This window comes from Mus musculus, chromosome 11, assembly GCF_000001635.26.
Source record: "Mus musculus strain C57BL/6J chromosome 11, GRCm38.p6 C57BL/6J".
Lineage (NCBI taxonomy): Eukaryota > Metazoa > Chordata > Mammalia > Rodentia > Muridae > Mus > Mus musculus.
In genome coordinates this window covers 3,394,501-3,419,827 of record NC_000077.6, presented here as the reverse complement: position 1 = coordinate 3,419,827, position 25,327 = coordinate 3,394,501, and the positions used below count along the sequence as shown (strand labels likewise).

The window sequence follows — 25,327 nt, the reverse complement described above, 5'->3', positions numbered from 1 at the left end:
TGCTAGAAAGCTGCCTAGAATTCAGCAATATAGAAGTTGCAGATTATTATCACTGCATGCATAGACTTTCCAAAATCCCTTAAGTTCTTTGCAGATTGCCACACTTATCCAATGATCTGAGCACTTACCATGTATTAGGTACATGAGGGATGTGTTCTGTTCTATTACAAACAGAGGGCCTCATCACCTGTACTGCAAGTAGTGATTCTAAGACATAGCCCATGACCATAAATTAAAAATTATAAACAATACTTAGCTAATAAAAGCTTAATCCTACACACACACACACACACACACTTTGACTATTTTGGATCAGGGAGGAGTGAAATGTTAGGACCTCTTGTTCCTTGGGAACTGTGTTTATATGTGTCATCTGCATTTCTCCTTTTAGCCTCTTATCTGTAAGAAGACAAACTGTATTCAGAGTACAGCACAGCAGCAAGGTCTGTGCTTAGACTCCGTTACACTCTGACACAGCCCTGCTTATAGTAATGGAGCCTTCTGGGCCTGGGTACAGTATGAGGAGCAGAAGTGAGTAGTGTAGGGCTGGTCAGGAGCTCAGTGCTCTGAATATGGTAACCCATTCAGAAGTCATCAGAGCTTTCCCTGCTTCATCCAGTTCCTTGGACATAGTGAGCAATAAACCTCTTGGTTGCGTGCCTGCATGAGTTTATCAGAGCAACCAACCGTGAGGGGATGACATGCTACCCCACAATGTACTCAGGCATTGCTTCATATCTTCGTCTGCCTAGAATGTCTCTGCAGTTCACACATTGTTTTCTCAGAGGAAGGGGACCCCAAAGACAGGATGTGATTTGTCTTAAAGGAAAGACAGATTCCTGTAGAAGCAGCAGGAACTTCCGACTAGCTTGCTGCTTTCCACCCTGGTCCAGCTTTCAGACTGGATCTCCTCCAGTTCATTCCACAGCCAGGCTGGGCTCCTGATCAGTTTTCCTTTGTCATGCTTGGTACGGTTTGCACAGCTGAGAGGTGGATTCAGTTGCCTTCCTGCCTTACAATACTCTGACTAGCTTTCCTAAAAGCAGAGCTTCTTACTTAGTCAGTTCCCCCTCTCCCTTGACATGTGATTTCTGGGCCCTGGTTCTGGGAAGAGCAGGCATACAAGATAGGTTTAGAGCCATCTGGAGCAGTGTTCAGAGAGGCAGGAGAGTAACAGTGTTCATGTACGGGCCCTTATGGTCTCAGAAGGCTTATACTCTACTTCTGATACTGCTTTTTAAAAATGAGACCCACCAGCCGGGGGTGGTGGCGTGGGCCTTTAATCCCAGCACTTGGGAAGCAGAGGCAGGCGATTTCTGAGTTCAAGGCCAGCCTGGTCTACAGAGTGAGTTCCAGGACAGCCAGGGCTACACAGAGAAACTCTGTTTTGAAAAACCAAAAAAAAAAAAAAAGAGAGAGAGAGAGAGACCCACTGAGGAGTACCATGCATGTGGCACAGTGTAGGGAAGACAGGGGCTCTCTCCCTGTGTGTTTCTCCTGATAGTCCACTGGCTCATTTGCATATGTAGGACAGCTCTTTTGAAGATCAAAGCCTCATTGTAGTATTTTGCTTATATTTGCTTTGGTTCCTTTTATTTGAAGTTTGGGAGTCTTTTTATTGAGCAGGATTATAAAGAGTTGTATAAAGAAATGAAGATTCGTCCTCTCTGGTTCTGGCCCCAAGGGGCAACATTCACAGCTATAGCCTTCTAACAAAGTCTCTTCCTCCTGTTTCTCTAGCTGTCCCTGGGACACCCCAGTATGTGGATGAGCAGTTCCTGTCACGCCTCTTCCTGTTTGTCGCCCTGGTGATCATGTTCTGGCTCCTGATCGCCTAATACAGGACCCTGTTAACATCTACAGCAGCGCCTCTGGACTGGTGATATGCCGCACCCACTCCTGTGTTTGATTTGTTTAATCCTGACCCAGGGATCAAGGGTCAGAGACACACCAAGGAGTTGGAACTCAAAACCAAAGGAACCCCCAATTTCACCACTGCTGTAAACACTCTTGTATAACCTCAGGTCTTGTGCTGAATCTCCTCTCATGGGTGGCAGTGTGAAGTCCTGCTCCAGCCTTCTCAGCAGGTCCCAGCTCTACACAGGGAAGAGATGGGAAGAAAGAAACAGTTTCTTTAACAAGAACTTTAAATTACAAAAATGAAGGGATGAACCAAATGGTATTTACAGAAACTTACTTTCATCTTTTTACATACTCCTTGGTAAGTGGCCTCCACTCCCTATCCTGAGAGACTCCCTTCCACATCCCAGTACTGCTCCTCCCACCTCCCGCTTCCTCAGCAAAGACATAAGAAGGTCGGTCGGTTGCAGCAGCAGAAACTGAAAATGCTGATGACCTTACCAGAGACTCTGGTTTTTGATTGGCTCTGGGCCTTGTTCAGTGTCTTGACCCTAGAAAGCAGCTTAGATGACCTGCTGGCTTCCTGGTATAGATTGTCCCTGATGTCACTGGGCTCAAATTTCCCATCAGCCTTCTCTAGACTTCTGCTGAATTCAAGACTGACTGTTATGCTTTAGGGCTGATACAAGAATAACAGGACAGGTTGCCCTGCCCTAGGCTACAGAAGCCTGAGTCATTCTCTCACAGAACTTGCCCAGAGAAACTGGAGGCTTTCTCAGGTCAGCCCAGCTGCATGTAGAACACTACTACCCTCAGAAGCCATTGTCCTTTTTAAAAAAGGTTACGACGCTGACTCCATCTGATGGTGAAAACTCCTTGAATGTGTGCTGAGCCCAGGGATACATGAGGCTCCTGAGCAAGCAACCCCTCTCTGGTGACATAACACAAGGACCTCAGAGATACAGTGTGGTCGACATTCCTTAGTCTTCCTCGTGTTGATTTGTTCTTGAACTTATAAGCTGTTTCCTCTGAATCTGATTGTGGGATTGTGTTGACAGGCAGGAGAATAGTCACCTGCTGAGACGGTTCTTGCTCTGCCCATCAGGCCTCATCTTAGAAATGTCACCTCTCCCTGGAGACCTCAGCAGGGCAGCAAGATAAGCGTCTACTGGACCCTTTTGTTCACTTCTCCAACACCCACTGCCCCAGCAATAACAAACTGGGAGAAAGCCTTGCCTGGTGATTTTTCTAGATGTGACTCTATATAATCTCTGGAACCCTAGACCTTGAGGATGGTGAAAGAGCCCTCCTCCTCACAGCACAATCCTTACCTGCCAACGCCAGTGTTAGTGTTGAAATGAATACAGTATGAGTATTGTGTAGGAGGGTGGTTTGGCAACTCTAGCTGTTAAGAATAAGCCACCAAATTTATGGTATGCCTGACAGATTTTAAATATTCTTTGGCGCTTGGAAATCCCTGGTCACGGGGCCCCTGGAGTGTCTCTGTTCTAGAGAGAATTGGTAGGATCCCTCAGTGTAGCATAGCCCTAAGTAGTAGAGGGAAAACTTAAGCCAATGAACACAAAGGAGATGAGAGAGGGATTGTGAGTAGTGGAGTAAACCATTTGGAATCTGGTGAAATGGATGACCCAGGTGTGCAGCAGCAGAGTCATCGCAGGGCATGCAGTAGCACAGCTGTGGTGGCATGTGCCCCTGTGAACATTAACATAACAGGGCTATACATCTGCCAGCAGCTGAGGCTAGACAGCCAACTTGGACTTTATGGGCCATTCCTCTACAGGCTCACCACTCATCCCATGGCCAAGGCAGCTTTCCCTTCTGTGTTTTCTGTGTCCTCAGCCTCCACCTTTCTGCCACCCACATGGACAAGGACAATGGGAACATGTAAGGCCGCATACCCTGACCAGCCACTGATTTTCACTGTTGTGAAAGTGATTTGACTTAGAATTAAATGGTTTTACATTACTGTGAGTGTGGAGCTTGTGTCTTGGGATATTAGTTGGCTGGGGTATGGGCACACGGGTTTGGCCCCTGGACAGTACCTGTCTAGTAATGTTTATGTCTTTAAACACCCATTCAGAGGTCCTGACAAATGCATGGAACCTCTACGTCACCAAGCACCAAACTGCCATGATGAAGCTTAGCTTGTCTTGCCTTGACTATGCCATTTAGAGGAGTCACAGATTACTCACTGTTTCAGCCTAGTAAAGGCAGTAGCCACCAAGTGTGACAACTTGACCTTGACCTCAGAACCCAAAGGTGAAAAGAGAACTAACTCTCAAAAGTTGTGCTCTGACCTCCATTTTTGGACCAGGTCATGTGCATGCCCTGACTACCCTGCCACATCATTCAAAATAATACATTTAAAATTTAGGGACTGGAGGGAGGGGTTAGTGCTTAGGAGGGATAGCAGCTCTTGTAGAGGTCCTGTTTTCAGTGACCAATACAGTGACTCACAAGTGTCTGGTTCCAGGGGCTTCAACATCCTTCTGTGACTGCTAAGAGCATTCACGTGGTGCACATGGATATGTGCCAGCAAAACATTTATAAACATACAGTGAAAATCTTTTAAAAATAAACTTTTTTTTTCAAAGAAAAAAACAAGGCCAAAGATATAATTTAGTGATAGAGCACTTTATATCAATGAAGCACTAGTTCAGCCCTAAATACCATCGAAAGAAAACAACAAGGCACTTGAGGAACTCATAAGCCAATGATACCAGAATTTTTGTTTTTTGTTTTTTTTAATGGGGAACAAAATGTATAGAACAGGGGCTAGAGAAATGATTAGTAGGCATGAGAACTAAACATGGGAGTTTGGATCCCCAGCACCCATGTAAAAGCTTGATGTGCAGGTCTGTAATCCTACTGCCAGGGAAGCAGACAGGAGGATCCCTGAAGCTCGCCAAAGGTTAGAGCAGTATTAAAGACCTCTTTTGTCTGTGTACAAATGCAGACATAATGCATGCATATACTACATGCAAACCCATACAGCAGAGTAGGCCTAGAAAGCCTTCATGTGTTATCCCAACCACCCAACCCCAGCCTCCAAAAACTCAGGTCCAGCCCTGTTGGATCCAGCTCATCCTAACATGCTCCTTCTCCCTCTCCTACCCAGACCCCAGTCAACCTATTGTCTCAGTATGCATCCCAGAACTGTGCATCTTGGTTTTATGAGTGTTCTGCCTGTATGTATATAAGAATGCTGTGTATGTACCTGGTCCTTGCAGAGGCTAGAAGGCACTGAACTTGAACCTGGAGTTACAGATGGTTCTGGGAACCAAACATGGGTCCTCTGGAAGAACAGCCAGAACTCTTAACTTCTTGGTCATCTCTCCAGCCTCACATTTAAATTTTTTGGAAGCAGGGTATCATTTAGCTCAGGCTAATCTTTAAAAAATATTTTTTGTTTTATGTGCCTTAAGTTACTTTCTTATCTCCTTGAAGAGACACCATGACTAAGGCAGTTTATAAAAGAAAGCATTTAACTTGAGTTATGGTTCCAGAGGATGAGAGTCCATGGCCATCATCGCATCAGGCAGGCATGGCACCGGAGCAGTAGCTGTGCGCTTGCTTACATCTGGTCCACAAGCATGAGGCAGAAAAAGAGGCAACTGGGAATGCCATGGGCTTTTGAAACTTCAAAGCCAGCCCCCATGACATGCCTCTTTTAACAAGGCTACACCTCCTAGTCCTTCCCAAACAGGTCTACCAACTGGAAACCAGGCATTCAAAGTTATGGGCCTATAAGGGACCATTCTCATTCGTGCCATCACAATGTGTGTGGGTGTTTCGTGTACATGTATGTCATGTCACCACATGTATGCCTGGCACCCACAGAGGTCCGAAGAAGATGTTAGATCCCCCTGGAACAAATGCCATTTCCTTAACTTTTACCTCCTTTATGTATTTTGGGTGGGGGACAGCACTATGGTGCATGCCTATACTCTCTCACTAAGAAAGGAGGATCAAGTTTGAGACTATCATGGACAGCAAGGAGGTGTTATTTAAAAAAAAAATGTATGTGTAGTCTGGGTGTGGTTGCACAAGCCTTTAATCCCAGCACACTGGAGGCAGAGGCAGGAGAATTTCTGTTTGAGGCCAGCCTCATATATATAGTGAGTTCCAGGGTAGCCAGGAATATAGAGAGAGATCCTATTTCAAAAAACTCTGTGTGTGTGTGTACACATATGTACTGTGATTCAAATCAGTTTAGTAAATTTCTGGAGCAGGGTACACAGGGTTGAGACCCCTGCTGGCCTTCAACTCTTCCTTTACTATCCCACATCTGTCCTTTAAAGAAACCATGTCATGGAGCTGGAGAGATGGCTCAGTGGTTAAGAGCACTGACTGCTCTTCCAGAGGTCCAGAGTTCAATTCCCAGCAACCACATGGTGGCTCACAATCATCTGTAATGGGATCAAGACAGCTACAGTGTACTCATGCACAGTAAGTAAATATATATATATATATATATATATATATATATATATTTTTTTTTTTTTTTTAAAGAAAGAAAAAAAAAAACAAAACCCTGTCATGATGCTGGCTCACAATCATCTGTAATGGGATCAAGACAGCTACAGTGTACTCATGCACAGTAAATAAATAAATAAATAAATAAATAAATAAATAAATATTTTTAAAGAAAGAAAGAAAGAAAGAAAGAAAGAAAGAAAGAAAGAAAAAAAAAAAACAAAACCCTGTCATGATGCTGGCTCAGTGTCTTAATGGAAAGGACCTGAATCACTCCTGTTGAGGTTAAAGTTCCATAAGTGCATAAAATTGTCAAGCCCAATGGCTTCACAAGATTCAACCCTGAGATGCACACGTGGGGAAGCAAATTTAGAAATAAAGCTCTCTACAGTGCTGGAAATGACAGCATGCCACACAGTAGCCACTAGCCATATGTGACTGTGAAGCACAGGGAATGTCACTAGTGGAGCGCTAGAGCAACTATATTTTTCCATTCCTATTCTATAATTCCATTTCATTTTTACTTTTTCCCCATCTTTACTTTTTATTTTTAAAAAAATTATTTTTTAATATGTGTGTATGTGTGTGTGCTGGGGCCTCAGGAGGCCAGAAGAGGTATCAGATTCCCTGGAACTGGACTTACAGTATAGTCTTCTAACCAGTGAGCCATTTCTCCAGCCACAATCCCAATCTTAGTTTAAACAGCCCCATCTAATATCATATAGCTCAGTGCAGATTTAGCCTAACTCATAAGGGTTGTAAAATGATATGATGAATGTTTTTAGGATTGAGAAGAATCAGGCATAAAATTGCAGAGACTATGGAACGATGTTGATTGTAGGACTAATGTGGTCTGCAATGGTCTGCGTGGTGTTTATGGAAGAGTCCCAGGTTGAGGGAGCAGGAGACAGCTGCAGGGTGAACTGTTTGAGTGTGGACCTGGCTTGGGTTTTATCTTGTAAGCAATGGGGAGCTATTCTGGGTGTTTAGCAAGGAACCAAGGAACAAGACCAGAAATGGTTTCGGACCTAAATCTGTCCATCTTTAGGGATAACTCAGGAGGGAAGGAGCCTGGAAGCCAAAGACTGGCTTAGCTTGAAGCCAGCACAAGTGGCAGTGGCAAAATCCTGGTGGGCACAAACAAGTGCCCTTAGGTGGCAGAACAAGAGCTGCTTTGCTTATTTGTTTTGGAACATGGCCGTGAAGCAGAGTTAGAGGAACATAGCTAGGTAGGCAGGGAAAGCTAAGGCAGGCTCCCTGAGATAGTAGCTGCTACTTCTTCCCAGAAGACTCTTCAAAGAGAAACTATGGGAAGGCACTGGGCTGCCTCCGTATCTAGACAGGACCAGTAGCAGAAAGGGAAGGACCTAGAGTGCCTGTAAAATACCCAAGCCAGCATATCTTGACTGTAAAAAGTGTTGCTTTAATCTGCAGCTGAGTCTTCTGTCTTTCTCAGTAGTTCAATTCTTTGTTCTTGACAGGGAGTAAACTAAGCAATCCCCTGTACAACCACTGTCACCCACATTGTGTTTCCTCCATAGTCCTCAGCCTAGCCCTGAACCAGTAGGCTCAATCTGTCCTCCTGTCTCTGCTTCCTAAGTATCTGGGAATACAGATGTGAGCTACCAAGACCAATCTGAGGTAGCTATAAGGTTCAAGTCTTCAAGAGCCTAAAGACTAGATTGTGATTCAACCAGTACAATCTAGTCTTGGGTACTAACTAGGTCTGATAACTAAATAAAGTAGTGAGGTGGGTGCTTTCTAGAAACCTAGCAGACACAGACCTTCTTCCTCTCTCAGCCTTGCTCGTTGCTCTTACAGTGTGGGAGAGATTCTGGGTGCACTTTGGAGTGCTGCCTCTGAGTGTTATCATTCCTCAGAGAACTGTTTCCCTCCTTTATATTATTTTTTTTGTTTTGTTTTTGCCTGAGTAGGAACCATTTATTCCTTACAGTTCTGGAAGCCGTAACACCAAGACCAGTCTACCAGTATGGCTGATTTCTGCTGATGGCTGGCTCGATGGCTGCCTGACATATAGCTGTCTTCTTGTTGTGTCTTCAGGAGGCAGAAGAAACAAGAATAAGACCTGTCTGGTGCCTCTTCCTCGAACACATTTGCCCCATTACAACAGCCTCGCCATGACCTCATATAACCCTGGTTACCTTGTAAAGCCCTCAGCTGCAGGGATACTTTGGGGAATAGGACTTCATCACAAGAGTCTAGGGAAGACAGTTCAGTTCACAATGGCATAATTTAATAGTTTTCTTTGAACTAGGCATGGTGATACACACTTTTCATCTTAGCACTTAGGAGGTCAGCTTGATCTACATAATTCTAAACCAGCCAAGGTTTCATACTGTCCCCCCCAAATTTTAATTAAAAAAACAAAACAAACTAACAAACAAATAAAAACCTACATGGTACTGGAGAAATGGCCCAGTGGTTAAGAGCACTGGCTGCTCTTCTAGGAGTCCTGAGTTCAATTCCCAGCAACCACATGGTAGCTCACAACCATCTGTAATGGGATCTGGTGCCCTCTTTTGGTGTGTCTGAGGCAGCAATAGTGTTCTCATATACATTACATAAATAAATAAATCTTAAAAAACAGATACAAATTACACATACTGCCCTTTAAACAGTGATTATAAGAGAGACAGGGTGGGAAGAAAAGGCAGTCAGCAAAAAGTGGGAGAAGGACAGATGTGGTGCTCAGTTGTGGAGGGAGGGACAGGAAGCAAGCAAGCCAGTCCCCATCCCTCTGTGCCCGGGAAAATACAGCAGGGCCTCTCTCTGCTAATCATTAAGTAGCTTGTCAGAAGAGCCCCAAGAATTCTTTCCTAATTCAGTATATAATCTAGTGTTCCCTACGCATCAGATATCTCCTCAGAGGGAAGCCAGCAGCTCAAGTGAGTTCCCAGGAAGGAAGTCAGGTACAGCCCCCTCCCTAGCACTTGTGCACCCTAGGTCATATGAAGGCGCCACGGAAGAAACATCTAACTAGCAGCCACTTTTGTTAACAAAAGGCCATGCAGGAAGACAGAGAATTGTGCTGTTTTGTTTACCTAAGTAGTAGAGCCAGAGGCAGCTGATGGGAGAGTTGGAGGCAGGATTGGTTTCCTTGGGCTCCATTCCTACCCATTTCCTGATCCTCTGGACTCTTTTCCCATGTACATAAATCTGATGGAGGGAAGTAACAATTGTCTAAAACCGAGTGTCATAGTTAGGGTTCTAATGCTGGGAAGAGACACTATGACCACAGCAACTCTTACAAAGGACAACATTTATTTGGGGCTGGCTTACAGGTTCAGAAGTTTAGTTCACTATCATCCCGGCCAGAAGCATGGCAGAATACAGGTAGACATGGCGATGGAGAAGGAGCTGAGAGTGCTGCGTCTTTTTTTTTTTTTTTTTTTTTTTTTAGACGGTTTCTCTGTATAGCCCCGGCTGTCCTGGAACTCACTCTGTAGTCCAGGCTGGCCTCGAACTCAGAAATCCACCTCCCTCTGCCTCCCAAGTGCTGGGATTAAAGGCGTGTGCCACCACTGTCCGGTTCTTTCTTGATTTTAGTCACAGAATAAGATAACTATGTTAGAACATCTAGATTTTGGTTTTTTTTTTTAAATAAACAATCTAGAGATGATTTAAAACAAGAATATCTCAGCACTCAAGAAGCTGAGGCAAGAGGCTGGCAAGTTCAATATCAGTCTGGCTGCATTTCAAGACCCTGTGGCAAAACAAAAGAAAAAATAAAGCATATGAAGATTGTGCGTGGATTATAGACAAAGTTTACGCCATTTTCTATGAGACTTGACCAACCAGGGACTTTATATAAGGAGTGGGAGTCCTGGACCCAAAATTCCAGGAACCCAGGTATTTGGCCTCCATAATCTGCTCTAGGGAGCCTCATTTCCATATTGCCTTTGACACGCAAAAGTGGTTTCTCTTAGCTTCTTCGTGTTCACATTGCTGATTACAAACTGGGAGTCAAAAGACCTGTGATACCTACCCACGCTCTGCACCTGAAGAGCAGAGCCATTTTCAAGTAGTGTAGAAGGGCAACTGGACTAACCTGAGCGCCGAGGGTCCCCTGTGTTGCGACCTCCAGCCTAAACTGAATCACCCTGGTCAATCCGAACGCCTCTAGAGGTCGCCAGTCGCCAGCAGGCGCCAGAGATGCGGCAGAGTTCGCGCGGGAGGCGGGACGGGGCAGGGCGGGTCGTTAACCTAAGTGGGAGGGGCTCCGGGGCGGGTCCCCGTGCCAGGTGCGGTTTGGTCCTCCCAGGGCGCCGTAGGCGGTGCATCCTTCCGGCTGCAGGGGCAGAGACAGCCTCTTCTCTAGACCGCAGGCGGGCGCGGACCTGAGGCGCTGCTGCCGGGTGGTCCTTCCTGTGTTGTCCGCGCCCTGGACCATGGCGGCGCTGGCGGGTAAGAAGGGCCCATTCCGTCCAGCCCGCCGCTCGCGGGTTTCTGGCTGTCTGGTTTTTCTTGGGTCCGGAATCCTCAGCGAGAGCCTGGCAGGGTGGGGAGGATCGAACACAATGGTTCCCTCGGGACTTGAAGGTCTTGGGACTCTGGAAGTCCGAGCGCAGTCGTTCTAAGACTGAGGGCTCCTTGCGGCCGGCGCGTGGGGCGAATTCCCGCGAGGTGGATCCTCGGATCTGCAGACCGGGCAAGTCTCCTGGCTAAGGAAGCCGAGGCACCTGAGATTCTGAAATATGGGAAGTACAGGGTCTTCCAGAGTTCAGGACTTGAGATTCCGAGTTATCCTGGGTTCTAGGTTTTCTGTAGACCCAAAGTTCTCGAAGGTGTCTTTGGACTCTGGGATTGGGAGGAGTGGTTCCTAGAGATAGAGTATGAGTGTGGAGTTTATGATGTGGATAGGAAGACATCCGACCGTTCTTCCTGAGGCTCAAAGACCTCTGCCTCCTGTGGAGAACAGCTTCAAGTCTTCCTAGAGACTAGTTGAGTCCTCGCGTAGTCTCTGATGCCAGCAGATTAATAGCTCCGCACCTTGAGGGGAAGAGTTGAGTGAAGGAAATTTCAGAATTGGCTTAGCTGGGCCTGTAAATCCCTTCACGAATCATCTTGCAGCTTCCTGCCCCGCGGCATCATGAACTTTCTGCCGCCTTATTCCCAGCCACCGGTGTGAGTGGCTCAGTTTCTGGGTCTACCAGGGTCGACTTCCAAAAGTTTTCTAGAAAGGCCAAGGGAGAATTTTAGGGGTGGGGGAGGGACTGAATATGTGCCTCCACTTCCTGGCTTTGGGCCGGTGGACAGTCACTTCCTCCATCCTGAATTCAAGGACCGGGCCGCCAGTGGGTCACTTCCTCACTACGGGAACATGGAATTTCAGACCTTATTGGTGATAATATGCTCTGGAGAAGGAAAGCATGGAGCGGAAATTCGTCTGTCTCTTCCCTTAATTTTTTTTCCTGGCTGGTAGTGGTGATTGCACACCTGTAATCCCAGACTAGACAGAGCCAGGAGAATTGCTTGGTCTGTGTGTGGCGTACTAACTAGGTCAACCTGGACGACAGAATACGATCCTGTCTCTAAATAAATAATTTTTTTAAAATTGAGTTGGATGGGATGTGGTTCACTTGGTAGAAGGCTTGCACAAAGCAAGGGGTTTCATCCCCAGCACTGCCTATACCTGCTGCATGCCTGCAATCCCAGGTCGAAGGAGAGTCAGAATTCAAAGTCATTCCTCTGATATGTAGGGAATTTGAGGCCAGCCTGGGTTACATGAGAGATACGGTCTTTCTTTTTTTCTTTTCAACGAGGCTGGAGAGGTGACTCAGGTTAAGGGTGTGCTGTTCTTGCAGAGGTCCCTTCTGGTTCCTGACACCCAACTCAGTGTCCTATTCCTCCAGCTCCAGAGGCTTCTTCAGCCCTCTGCAGGTCCCTGCAGTCCTGGAGCCCATGCACACTCACATACATAAATAAAGTCTGCTCTTAAAAATTAAACACGTGGCTTTAGAGTTCTTCAGTTCAACCGATTTCCAGTGACTTTTCATTTATTTATGTATTTATGTATTTTTGAGACAGGGTTTCTCCGTGTGGCCCTGGCTGTCCTGGATCTGCCAGCCTCTGCCTCCGAGTGATGGGATCAAAACTCTGCATCCCTGCACCCAGCCTGGTGACTTTTTCTAAGCACTATTGGTTCTCAGTTTTGAACCTTGATGATCAGGAATTTGTGCATGAGTTTAGTCATTTTTGATTTGTGTGTGTGTGTGGTGCTAAGGATCAGTCCAGGACCTCACGCTAGCTAGATGGGCACTCAACCACTGAGCGACATCCTCAGAACCTTTTAAACTTACTTTAATTTTAACTCATTTTTTTTAGATTACAAAACCTTCTTATATGTGTGTCTGCATGTCCACACATGTACCACGTGCATTGTACCACATGCATGCCTGGTGAGTGCAGAGGCCCGAAGGTCCTCTTGATCTGGAGTTACTGATGGGTATGAGCCACCATCTGGGTGCTGGGTGTTGAATCTGGTTCTCCACGAGAGCAATAATAACAACTAATGCTATTTTTTTTTAACGATTTATTTATTATATGTAAGTACACTGTAGCTGTTTTCAGACACATTAGAAGAGGGCACCAGATCTCATTGCGGATGGTTGTGAACCACCATGTGGTGGCTGGGATTTGCACTCAGGACCTCCGGAAGAGCAGTCAGTGCTCTTAACCGCTGAGTCATCTCTCCAGCCCAATTAATGCTATTCTTATTATTGTTATTATTATTATTGTTGTTGTTATTATCATTATTTATTAGGACAGCACCCCATTGTTAGTTGCTTAGACTGGTCCTGTACTCCTGGATTCAAGTACTTCCTCAATCTCCTGTATGGACATGTGTTCTGCACCTGGCTAACATGTCGGGTTTTTTTGTTTGTTTTTTGATAGGCAAGGATGGAACCTGAGGCCTTGCACATACCAGACATTACTACTGAGCTATATCCTCAGCCCTAGAAGTGTGACGCTTTTTGTTTTTTTCTTTTTGGTTGAGGAGACTTAGGACCTGAAGTAACTTGTTTACAGACTTTACAGGGTTAGGACTGAATCCATGGGGCTCAGACTTCATATTTTCCAGCCTCCCTTTAGTGCCTTGTCCTTCTTGGGTCACAAACAACAAAATAAGGTCGCTTGGCAAGTCAGAGAAGGAAGTGGGACTTGGAATTTACTTGTTCTGTTCAGACATGGTTCTCAGACACCTCAGATTCCTGTGTAACAGGAGAATCAACAACAAGGAAATCAAATATTTACCGTGTGCCTGTGATGTCTCTGGAGCTGGGCTGGGCCAAGTTTTACCTCTTACAAATTTTAAGAGACGCCATAGCCAGGAAAGATATTTGAGATTATGTGTAGTCTCCTTGTTTTACATTTGAAGAAACTGAGGCTCCAGGAGGAAAACAGGTTTGTCCAGGGTCAGAACCAGGACTAATGTAAGAGACAGGAGTTTGGAGGCATGTGTGGAGGCTGGGGGTTGGAGGTGTCTGGGGCTAGAACATACAAACCCTTAGAAAATACCTGTGGAGTGGCTGAGGGGGTGGCTCAGTTGGCAAAGTGCTGGGGGCATCAGGACCTGGGCTTCATCACCATATAAAAAGCCAGATATAGTGGCTCACGCTTGTAAGCCTCATGCTAGGCAGGTGGATCTCTAGGCTTGCTGGCTAGCCAGCCTAGCTGAGCTGGTTAGCCCCAGCATACAGGACTGCTGAGATGGTTGCTGAGCCTGAAGACCAGAGTCTGACCACCATAACCCAAGCTAACTTCTAAGTTCTCCTCTGGCACAGCCTTCCCCCTAATAAATAAATAGACAAACAAGGAAGTGTAAACCAAACCAAAGTGAATGGTTCCAGAGTCATGACACCCACGGCTGAGCCCACCTGCACCCTAACACATGAACCTGGGCACGCACACTAAAGTAGCCATGGGCATGAATAATCCAGGGTTTGTGCTTTTGGGAAACTTGCTGTCTAATTACAGTAATTAAGAAACAGAGATGAGGGCTGGTGAGATGGCTCAGTGGGTAAGAGCACCCGATTGCTCTTCTAAAGGTCCGGAGGTCCGGAGTTCAAATCCCAGCAACCACATGGTGGCTCACAACCATCTGTAACAAGATCTGACGTCCTCTTCTGGAGTGTCTGAAAGACAGCTACAGTGTACTTACATATAATAAATAAATAAATCTTTAAAAAAAAAAAAAAGAAACAGAGATGAGAGGCAGGCGGATTTCTGAGTTCAAGGCCAGCCTGGTCTACAGAGTGAGTTCCAGGACAGCCAGGGCTACACAGAGAAACCCTGTCTCTAAAAGAAAAAAAAAAAGAGAGAGACAGAGATGAAACCCCGTGTGATGGTGTATACCTTTAATCTCAGCACTTGGAAGGCAGAGGCAAATGGATCTGTACAGAGGAGGTTGGGGGGAGGAAAGAGAGAGAGATCTCCAGAGGACAGCCAGGGCTACACAAGAAATCCCATCTGGAAAAACAAAACAAAATGACGAAAATCAAGATAAGTTTTGCAATGCCTATGTGTGACAACAGAATATCGGGTTGTGTTCACATGTGTAGCCTTGAGTAATAAAGCAGGAGACAAAAAAAAAAAAAAAAAAAAAAAAGGATAGACTCCTTCCTCCCTGGAGTGCATTTGGATGGGCAGAGAGAGAGAGTAAATGTGAACACCATCGGGACAGATGGTTTGAGGACAAAGTTTGATAAGGGGCCAGGAACAGTGAGTGTTTAGCAGATGTACTCAGGACAGTTGAAAGTTGAAACTGAGTGGCTACCCATCTTGGTCAAGGGGAAGGGAGGGAAGGAGGCAGAGTTGGGAAATGATCACAATGCTAAGCACTGTGTTCCCACTGAGCTGTTCTTTTAGCCTCAGAGAATCCTTACTGCAGAAGGTAAGTTTTGAGACATTGTGGATAGTCTTTATTTTTAGATTTTTTATTGTGAGCGAAATGAGCACAGCAACAGAGAAGCATACAGCTGTAGGGTAGGATGCACAGTGCGTAGGCCTCAGTCTCCAGCAGGAGCACAATAGTACGGTGTGGTAGAGCAAGGAGTGGGTGGTAGGGAGACCATGAAGCAGAGGGTTGGGGTTGGTAAACTGTAGAGCAGTGGTTCTCGCCCTTCCTAATGCCACAATCCTTTATTACAATTCCTCATGCTGTGGTGACCCCCAGCCGTCAAATTATGTCATTGCTACTTCATAACTGCAGTTTTTCTACTGTTGTGAATTGTAATGTAAATACCCGATATGCGACCCTGACCCACAGGTTGAGAACCACTGCTGTGGAGTTTTCATGCTAAGCTAAGAACTATGCAGTTTTTCAGCCCACAGCAGACACTCTAGGTTTAGAATCACAGATGTTATGATATGGGCACAGGATACCCAACCAGCAGGAAGGTACAGTGGGCCCTGACATGAGATGTTAGTAGCAATGGAAAGGCAGCGCTGACCAGGAGGTGTTTTATGACAGAGGCAGGGCAGAGTGACTTGGGTGGCCTTGGATGTGAGGTAAAGGCACCAGGGGTAGGATCTAAGACAACCAAGATATCGAAGTCCACTAAAACCCATTATGCTTAGAGTATTTAGCCCTCTACATTCCTGGTGGGCTTTCTGCATACTCTGATGATTCTCATGCCGGGGCTGGCTCTGGGTCAGTGAGACCTGGGAGAAGGCTGGTGTTTGTGAGGTGTAACAGGGAAGAATAGGGACTGTCAATGTGTCATATCAATTTAGCATGTCCCTGGGGACTGTAGCAGTGGGGACCAGATCCTTTATCAATTTACATCTGTTACGGGTTAGAACATGAGACCGTCACCTGCTTCTCTAGAACTTCACCCTGGGAGTCTATTGGAGGAAGTCTTTACTCCTCTAAACCGCTGGACCAGGGGGAAAAAAAAGCCAGGCGTAGTGGCACAAACCTTTAATTTCAGCACTCTAGAAGCGGAGGCAGGTGGATCTCTCTGAGTTTGAGGCCAGCCTGTTCTACAGAGTGAGTTCTAGGACAGCCAGGGCTACACAGAGAAAAAAAAAAAAAGTTTTGGAGTCCAGCAGTGCTGGCCTGACCTCCTTGTAGTTGGTCAGGTCACACTTGAGTAGTGCTTAGGACACTGTGACACCTAGTGAGGACTCACAGTAATTCCTATAACTGATGGTGGGTGGAGCAACTGAATGAGAAGCCTAGAGTTGAGTAGCTATGGTACTCTAGCAGTTCTGTTGCAGGCCTCCCCAGATAAGGAACCAACGACTCATGGGGAATGAAGTAGGAGCCCTACAGCCACAGGAACCTTCTGTCCTGCTTGCTCATCTGTCTACCTTGTAGCCCGTTACTGTGTGTAGCTCTCCCTGTCCCCAGAACCTGACTTGCCTCTGACTTATATTCTACATCTCCTTGTCTTTCAGCCTGGGCTGTCCCTCGCACTTGGGCACCTAGACCAAGTTTGCAGGATTTGTTTTGAAACCATCCTCTTTGGGTTTTGAAAGCAAGTCTACTCAGCTCAGCATTTCCCCCAGCTAACCTCCTTAGATGTGCTTGTAGGAAGTAACACAAGCAGGTCCAGCTTAGGGCCAGGCACCCAGGAGGTCTTCACAGCCATTACTTGTTTTAATCTGCTTAATCCTGTAAAGTGTAACTTTAGCCTCTTTAAAAATGAGCAAAGGGGCGGGGCTGTGTGGACGGAACACACACTTCCAATGCCGGGAGGCAGAGGCAGGCTGAATTTGTGGCCAACCTGGTCTACGTAGTGAGTTCCAGGACAGCCAGGGCTACATAGTGAGACTGTCTTGAAAAAAACAAAACAAAAATGAGCAAAGCAGGCTGGGGGGCTGGCCCAGTGGTTAAGAGCACTTGCTCCTGTGAGCCAAGGGCTCTCTGTTCAAAGCACCCACGTGGCAGCTCAAAACCATTTGTAACTCCAGTTCCAAGGTATCCAACATCCACTTTTGGCTTCTGCGGACACTGGGCACACACGTGGCATGTTTAAATACATTTAGGCAAATCCTCCTACATAGAAAGTTAAAAATAAAGGTTTTGTTTGTTTTTTAAGTGAAGAGAGAAGTTAATATACTGGTGTTCATCTCTAACCCTAGCATCTGGAAGCTGCGGACAGGGGGACCAACCCTGGCCACATAGCCTTGTCTCAAACAAAAACAAACAAACAAACAAATAAATAAATAAAGGCTAGGAGACAGACTCAGAGAGGGAAAATAATTCGTTCAAGGACAGGGGCAGTAATAGAGCCAGGTTTTAAAATCCAGCTTTTTATTTAGTTTGAATTTGTGTGGTGTGTGTGTGTGTGTGTGCGCGCGCGCGCGCCTTGCAGCAGCCAGAAAGGGGCATCAGATCCCTTGGAACCTAGAGTTATAGGAAGTGTGAGCCACCAGAATGCTGGGAATTAAACCCAGTACTTTTAACTGCCAAGCCATCTCTCCAGCCCTATTTAAATTACATTAATTTCTAATGTTTTTGATGGGAGTGGTGGTGATGGCTCATATACCATGATGCTGGTGTGGAGTACATAGAGGTCAGAAGACAGCTTGTGGAAGTCAGTTCTGCCTTTTACCATGCAGATTGCAGGGCTCAAACTCAGGTGGTCAGGCTTAACGGCAAGCTCCTTTTCTAGCTTACCCATCTTGCTGGCCCTTTTTTTCTTTTAATTCAGATAGGCCTGGAGAGATGGCTCAGTGATTAGGAGTACCTGTTGCTCTTGAGAGGACCCAGGTTCAATTCCCAGCACCTATGTAATGGTTTATATTCATCAGTAACTACAGTGCGGGGGGATCCAGTGCCCTCTTCTGTTGGGGTATTTGTGGGGGTCGATGGCCCCTTTTGCTTCCAGATATCTGCAGGGCATTTTAACACCCACTTTAGCCCATAATAGCTCCTGAATAAAAGACACAGTAAGCTAGTATTTTTATTAATAAGCTGCTGGAACTTGCTGGGCAGGTTCTGAGCTATTCTAACCCTCTAAGCTGTTAATACCCAGATAAATGCCCCATTACGTGCCATCTGCATCCTGTGGTCCCTCTCCTCTTTCTACCTGGGACCCTGTGTCCCACCTCCACAGTCCTCTCCTGCCCAGTCAAATATCAGCTCTTTATTAAGCAATCCAAGATGATGGAAAACAGTTTTTACATAACATTGAGACCAGAGATGCTCGGCATGCCATCCTTAACCAGATAGGATGTCTGGGCACAAAAATCAGCATCTTAATATACAGTACACAGACCAACCCCCAACATTCTTCTGACCTTCATGGACATAAGCGCATGCAGGCAAAGCACTCATATACATAAGATAAATCTTTTAAAAAGTTCATGTGTATATATGTGTATGTCTATGTGATATGCATATGGGTGCCTGTGGAGACAAGATGTTGGATCTCTGAGAACTTCAGTTATAGGCAGGTGAGCCACCGGGGCCCACTGGGACCCAAATCCAAGTCCTCTGGAAGAGCTGCAATTTCTTTGAACCACTGAGCCGCCTCTCCAGCCCTCGGTTCTTATCCCTAACCCTCTCAAATAGACTTTCTCTCAAAAAGAGAAAGAAAGGGACCACAGCAAGAATGAAACCTAGCCTGGAGGTGAGAAGCCAGCTTTGGCTAGAAGGAGTCATCAGAGCCTTGCTTATAGAGAAAGGTCTAGAAAAACTCAGAGGCTGCTTTAAAACTCATCTCACCTTGTATACTGAACACCGCCTTTGGTGATACTCTGAGGACGAGGAGGCTTGGGGTGTGGGAAGAGTATCAGAAGATGTTGGTCGCTACAGTCATTACTTCAGTACTATGTTTTCTTTTGCCTTTGGTTGTCTCCCACAGCTGCTGCCCTGCCCTTCAGCTTTCTGCTTTTCGTCAAACAAGTGGGATTTATACACCTGATCTATCCGTTCCCAAAAGAGTCCAGCAGTTACCATACTTGTTTCAAGCTACCTTGAGTTGGCTGCACTTTGTTCCTGTTTCTCCCTGTCAGGTGGAACATGAGCCAATTAAAAGTTTTTTTTTTTCTTTTGATCTTCCCCCACCCTCCCCCCTTTCTTCTTCTTCTTCTTCTTCTTCTTCTTCTTCTTCTTCTTCTTCTTCTTCTTCTTCTTCTTCTTCTTCCTCTTCCCCTTCTTCTCCTTCTCCTCCTTCTCCTCCTCCTCCTCCTCCTCCTCCTCCTCCTCCTCCTCCTTCTTCTTCTCCTTCTCCTTCTTCATCATCATCATCAAAAGGTTGGGCTGGGTTTTGTGCGTGTGAGTTCAGGCATCAGGGGCTCCCAAGGTCCCGTTGCTTGTGAATTTCTCACTGTTCTGAAGCCTGAGTTCCAGTCTGAAGAGACCAGCTTAGACCAAATTTGAGCCAAGGTCAAGCAGTGGCTGGGGACCAGGGCGCTCCACTCTACCGAGCCTTCCACTGACCTGCTTTGGTCCAAAGAAGTCTTAGATTGTCAGAAGCTGTGTAGGATCATAAAAATGCAACTGGTGGTTTGGGGTTCAGGTTTGGGCTTCAGGTTCCTGTGGGATCAGCTTTTGGGAGTTTTGTGATGGCTAGTCAACTAACTGCCTTTTTTCTCTCAAGTTTATGTGTCTTTTAGACAAATTAAATGATTAGCTTAGATTATTTTAAAGTTTCTCTAAGCCTTGGCATGGCACATGCCTGTATTCCCAGCTATTTGAGAGGCTGAAGCAAGGTATCCTGAATCCTATGCTAGTCTAGACAATGTAGCAAGACCTAATGTCTAAGTAAGGACACAAAGTCCCTCGAGCCTCAGGCTTCCTGTTGTTGCAGTCCCTGCTCTACTGGAGTCAGATTGTTTGAGTCACATTACCAATGAAGTCGGGAAAGAGAAACCTCTTAAAAAGTAAAAATATGGGGGCTGGAGAGATGACTCAGTGGTTAAGAGCACTGACTGCTCGTCCAGAGGTCCTGAGTTCAATTCCCAGCAACCATATGGTGGCTCATAACCATCTGTAATGGGGTCCAATGCCCTCTCTGGTGTGTCTGAAGACAGTGACAACGGTAGTGCACTCACATATATAAAATTAAAAAAAAAAAAAAAGCAAAAATAGAAGCTGGGCTGTGGTGGTGCACGCACGCCTTTAATCCCAGCACTTGGGAGGCAGAGGCAGGTGGATTTCTGAGTTCGAGGCCAGCCTGGTCTACAGAGTGAGTTCCAGGACAGCCAGGGCTACACAGAGAAACCCTGTCTCGAAAACAAACAAACAAACAAACAAAAAACAAAAACAAAAAAAAGAAAGGAAAAGAAAAACAACAAACAAAATAAGGTGGCAAAAATAAATATTTTATAGCAAGATTGGAAGAGTCCTGAAGGTGAGAACCCTGTAATAAGCCACGCCGTTCTCAGCTCCTCCTTTTGTTTGTTCTTTGAGATAGGGGTTTTGTTTCTTTTTTGAATCAAGAGGCAGGTAGATTTATTTCAAGGTCAACCGGGTTTCCATAGGGAGATCTAGGACTCACATGTGCATGTCCCAGTACCATCATGTATGTGCTGGGAATCGAACCCTGGTCCTATGGAAAAGCAGCCACTGCTCTAACCACTGAACCATCTCTCCAGCCCCTAGCTCCTGTCTTAAAGGGGGCTGGAGAGAGAGCTCAGCTAGAGCACTCTGGAGGATCCAAGTGCAGTTACATAGTGCCTCTCACTAGTCTGTAACTCCAGTTCTAGGGGACCTAACTGACTCTTCTGGCCTCCATGGGAAATTCACACATGTTGTGCACATACATATAGGAAGGCAAAATATCAATACACATAACAAAGAAAATGCAAAACACAAAGGACTTCCTCTATAGTCCAAATAACATTGTAAAAGGAGGGCAATGAATCCAGTAAAAGCTGAAGGTGTGGTTCTATTTATTGCACCCTAATAAGGCCCATTGTTTGAGGCACCTGTAGATGTTTACTTAGCCAGGCTCCTTTCTAGACTCTGACCAGTAACTGCTGCTGAGCTGTGACAGCTGTGAGCAATAAACACTTGTAGAGAGGGTGACCAGCCTCATAGTGGAAGAGCAGACTAGCCTGGAGACTGCTCTTCCATTGGGCTTCACGAAACTCTCCCAGACTTCACACACATACATTTCTCTTACATTTCCTGAATTAAAGGTTTCAGGAGAATCAGGATTGTTGGTTTGTAGGATTTTAAGGGAGCAAAGAAGGCCAAGAGAGTTCTGTGCAGTGAGGGCCCTGGAAGGGACAGAGGAAGGGAGATAGGCAGGCATTCTGGGTGTATATATTTATTCAAATACTATCTAATGGGAAAGTTTTATATATGTGGGTGTATGTGTGTTTTGTTTTACTGTGTGTGTATGTGTGTGTGTGGGGGGGGGGGCTTTGAGTGCCTCAGTGCAGAGTGTGGGGATCAGAGTGTTGTTCTGAGGCTGAGATGCACATGCTTCCTGTCTCACCAGAGTAGTCCTGGCTTTTTATCTGCTGAGCCATCCCCATCACCCGTGGTGTGAATCTGTAACAGAGAAACAGAGGTCGGGTTCATGCACAGGAGACTTCTCAGTAGTCCTGCGAGCCAGACTGTTGTAGTACAGTCGCCCTGCTGACCTTTGAAGTTCCACTTGGAAACAGTGTAGGTGCCTGTTACAGCCAACCTTCCCGCTGGATTTGCGGCCAAAATATTGCCTGTGCCAGACCTGTGCTGGACCCCAGAAGGAAGAGGACCAGGATGCAGCCGTGTAGAGCTGGGAGTGAGGGTCTCAAAGCCGCAGGACTGCAGATGGAGAATTAACACATTGTACCAGGGGAGTATAGACAAAGTGAAACCAGCCATGCCTTTGGGGGCATCAAGAAAGACATTTGTTTAAGTGAAAAGATGGAAGAAGTGTGCTTAAGGTGTGAACAGTGAAGTGCCAGGCTGTGACCATGGGGCAGGAATTCAGAGTGTCTCATCACTAGCAATCTCCTTGTAAAGAGCAGTGGGGCCTCCAGGTTCTTTGGGGTCACCTGGTGAAAGCCTCCTCGGTTTTGGAGGGACTTGAACTCAGTATTCCAAGTTGGGTCCCAAGTCTCTGTGTAGTTAAGAATGACCTGAACTTCTGACCCTGTTGGCTCCAGTCAAGGTTACAGGCCATAACATTCCAAGAGCACGTGTGTGTGTGTGTGTGTGTGTGTGTGTGTTTGTGTGCGTGCGTGCGTGCGCGCGCACATGCACAAGAGGCACGTGTGTCCAGTGTTAAGTGGGGGGCTTTGAGGTACTTGGCAAGCATTCTGTCAGCTGAACTATACCCCCTTGCCCCCTTCACTCTTTACATACATGCTTAGTGAAGGACTGTTTCATCCAAGACCTAGGCTTGCTTGATTCTCCAGGCCTTTAAAGTCAACAGTACTCAACATGACTATGATTTAATCATGTGTGAATTTTTGTGTCTCCTGTCTCTAATGTCCCTTTCTTTCTCTTCCCCACAATCCCCAAGGAAAAAAGGTTCTCTTTACGAGGAGAGATGAGACACCCTGAATTCCTGCCCTGTGTTCATAGAAATGTCTCCTCAGAGCTCAGCTTGGAAGTTGCTTCTTCAAGGAATCCTCTTTTGCCTTTCTCCTGTTTTCCCAGTTCTGAATTCACTCCGCCTCCATGCCACTGCCCCAGTTATAAACACAATCGTGCTGTTTGAGGGCTGGAGGCGTAGCTGGCATGGAATAAATAAGTGTTCAAATAATGGCCTGAAAGGTATCTATTGAATTTAGCAATCCACAGTCACTTAGTGAGGCAGTTTCAGAGAAGAGACGGTGGGAGGCGGATTTCAGTGGAGTGTGAAGCATCCGGGAAGGGGGGCTAAGTGCATTGTGGCGCGGACCTTTCACTGTAGATGCAGCTGAGATGGGAAGAACTGGAATGCCTGCTGGTGTTGTTAGGAGAGACTCTGCTTATTTAAATGACAACAGAAAGGCTTTGGTGCCAGGGGTCAGAGCTGGGCAATAAACCAAAAAAATGTATCTTCAAAGAAGCAGGACAGGGATCCAGAGGTAGGGCCATGTCAGGGAGCCTGGCTTTTATCCTACATACGCTAGGAAGTCTGACCTGGAATAGAGATAGCCTGGAGTAGGGGTGAGCCAGCAGCAACCGGACTGTAGACTGGACAAAGGCTAGAGCTAGGGAAGGACCTGAATACAGATCAGAGCTTATGTCTGAGAAAGGAGGGTGCTGGGGGTCGAGCTTGAGTGCTGAGCAGATGCTAACCTAAGTGTTCACATGGAGAAAATGGGTGGACTCATGAGGAATGCAGTAAAGGGGAGGGGCTGGAAACAGCCAGACACCATTGATTCAGAGCCAAGGTGCTGAGTTGCTCAGACAGTGGGTTATAAAGCAAAAACAAGAAGGGTGGTGTGGTCTGTGGGGGGTAGGAGGATCAGGAGTTCAAGGTCACCCTCAGTTACATGGTATCTTAGAGGCTAGCCTATGCTGTATGAGTTCTTATTTCAAAATTACCAAAACCTTGTTTCAAAAAACAAGATGTAGCTTTAAAATAATGAGATATGTTAGATGGAAGTGGAGGTGGACATTTCTTGTAGGTTTATTTGGAGGTGGGGCATGGAGGCCAGAGGAGGGTGTTAGATTCCCTGGAGCTGCAGTTACAGGTGGTTGTGAGGAGCCTGATATGGGTGTTGGGAAACAGTTGTTAACTGAGAAGATTCATTTGGCCTGGCTTATCCCATATCCTCTCATTGTGATCCCTGGGACCCACAGTGGAAGGACAGAACTACTCCCAAAAGTTGTCCTCTGACTTTCAGAGACACACTGTGGCACCTGCATATTATTCCTCTGCCATTCACACACATGCAAGTGCACACACATCACACACACAATCAATATGGTATATGTAAGTCCCTCTGGTTAAGTAGGAGTGTAGCTGAGTCATAGAACCCTTCCCTAGCATTCAAGGAACCCTGGGTGATCCTCACCACACCACAGAACACGCATACATACATACATACACACATGTGTGTCATACATACATACATACATACACACACATGTGTGTGTCTCTCTCAGTCATCATCTTGCTCCATGTGTCTAATCTGGCCTGGGCCAGGTTTAAAGAGTAAAGTAAAACCTTTTTACTTTGTAGTTTTGAAGAACGACAGTGTATGTGCACTGAGTACCGCTATTCTGACACATAAAAACACACATGCATATACATCATACATGCAAACATATAATAATAAATAATAAAAGTGTTTTAGTGTACTCCTTTAATCCCAGTATTCAGGAGGCAGATGGAGGAAGAGCTCTGTGAACTTTAGGGCAACTTGGTCTACATTTCAAGTTCCAGGCCAGCCAGTGCTACATATAAAGATCCTATCTCAAGACAAAAATTATTTTAAAACGGAGCAAGAGAAAGACCTTCAAATTCAGGAAGACTAGTTGAAAGCTAGCCTGGCAGCAGGCCCCTTAAGCCTGGCTACTGGTGAATCGGGGAGAGGCAGGTAGATGGGCAAGTTCTAGGCTCGTAGTACAGAATGAGTTGGAGACCAGTTTGGACGCCGGAGTAAGATTCTATCTAAAAAGAGAAGGGCTAGAGTGGTTCCTTATTGTGCACAAGGACTTGGATTCAACCCCAGGAACACAAGAAAAGAAAGGAAAGCGACTGATGGCATTCACATGTCCTGAGCCTGAAGAAGCAGTGGAGAGGAGCCAGCTTGAAGTGCTGACAGCTCTGGGGTACAAAGACGACAACCCTACACTGGCTGCCCCCATAGTGCTGAGCAGTCTTGAAGTCCCCCAACCGTGCTTTGTCTATTCATGCCCCCTGTGCCTGTGGCAGTGTAGAGTTACCGAGAGAGAACAAAGCTGCATACAGAGTGTACAAGGGAGTCTTGTACCAACCTTGCCCCTGTTTGTAGAGTTAGGTACCACAGCTTGATTTCAGCTGCCTATTTTACTTGAAGAAGTTGGCGTTTGAGCCACACCAAGAGCACTGCTGTGATTGGGTTTCCTCTGTGTTAGAGG

General features: G+C 46.1%; 2 protein-coding genes and 1 long non-coding RNA gene across 11 annotated transcripts in view; 2 read left to right on the top strand and 1 right to left on the bottom strand.

The window, feature by feature from the left end:
• The window catches only part of Rnf185 (ring finger protein 185), a 36,984-nt gene extending 33,129 nt beyond the window's left edge, over positions 1-3,855 (top strand). For 4 of the 5 annotated variants that reach the window (NR_110959.1, NM_001290473.1, NM_001290472.1 and 1 more), the window contains one exon: positions 1,741-3,855. Coding sequence is in view for 4 of the 5 variants with exons in the window: in NM_001290473.1 (NP_001277402.1) it covers positions 1,741-1,838 (98 nt within the window). In the remaining variant the exon portion in view is untranslated. The remainder of the gene's footprint in view (positions 1-1,740) is intronic. The other variant, XM_006514594.4, reaches the window with a different exon arrangement.
• A 4,421-nt stretch (positions 3,856-8,276) lies between these two features.
• Positions 8,277-19,432, bottom strand: Gm51879. The gene is made up of 2 exons (XR_003949624.1): positions 10,427-19,432; positions 8,277-10,081 (listed from the first exon to the last, which is right to left on the bottom strand). It is a non-coding gene; the product is annotated as a predicted gene, 51879 (long non-coding RNA).
• Positions 10,552-25,327, top strand: part of Limk2 (LIM motif-containing protein kinase 2) — a 65,980-nt gene continuing 51,204 nt past the window's right edge. For 2 of the 5 annotated variants that reach the window (XM_006514547.2, XM_030245608.1), the window contains exons 1-2: positions 10,700-10,782; positions 22,794-23,047. In XM_006514547.2, the coding sequence (XP_006514610.1) occupies positions 22,858-23,047 (190 nt within the window). In that variant the 5' untranslated portion in view covers positions 10,700-10,782; positions 22,794-22,857. Of the gene's footprint in view, positions 10,783-22,793; positions 23,048-25,327 lie in introns of all 5 variants that reach the window. The other 3 variants (XR_003949323.1, XM_006514548.3, NM_010718.4) reach the window with 3 other exon arrangements.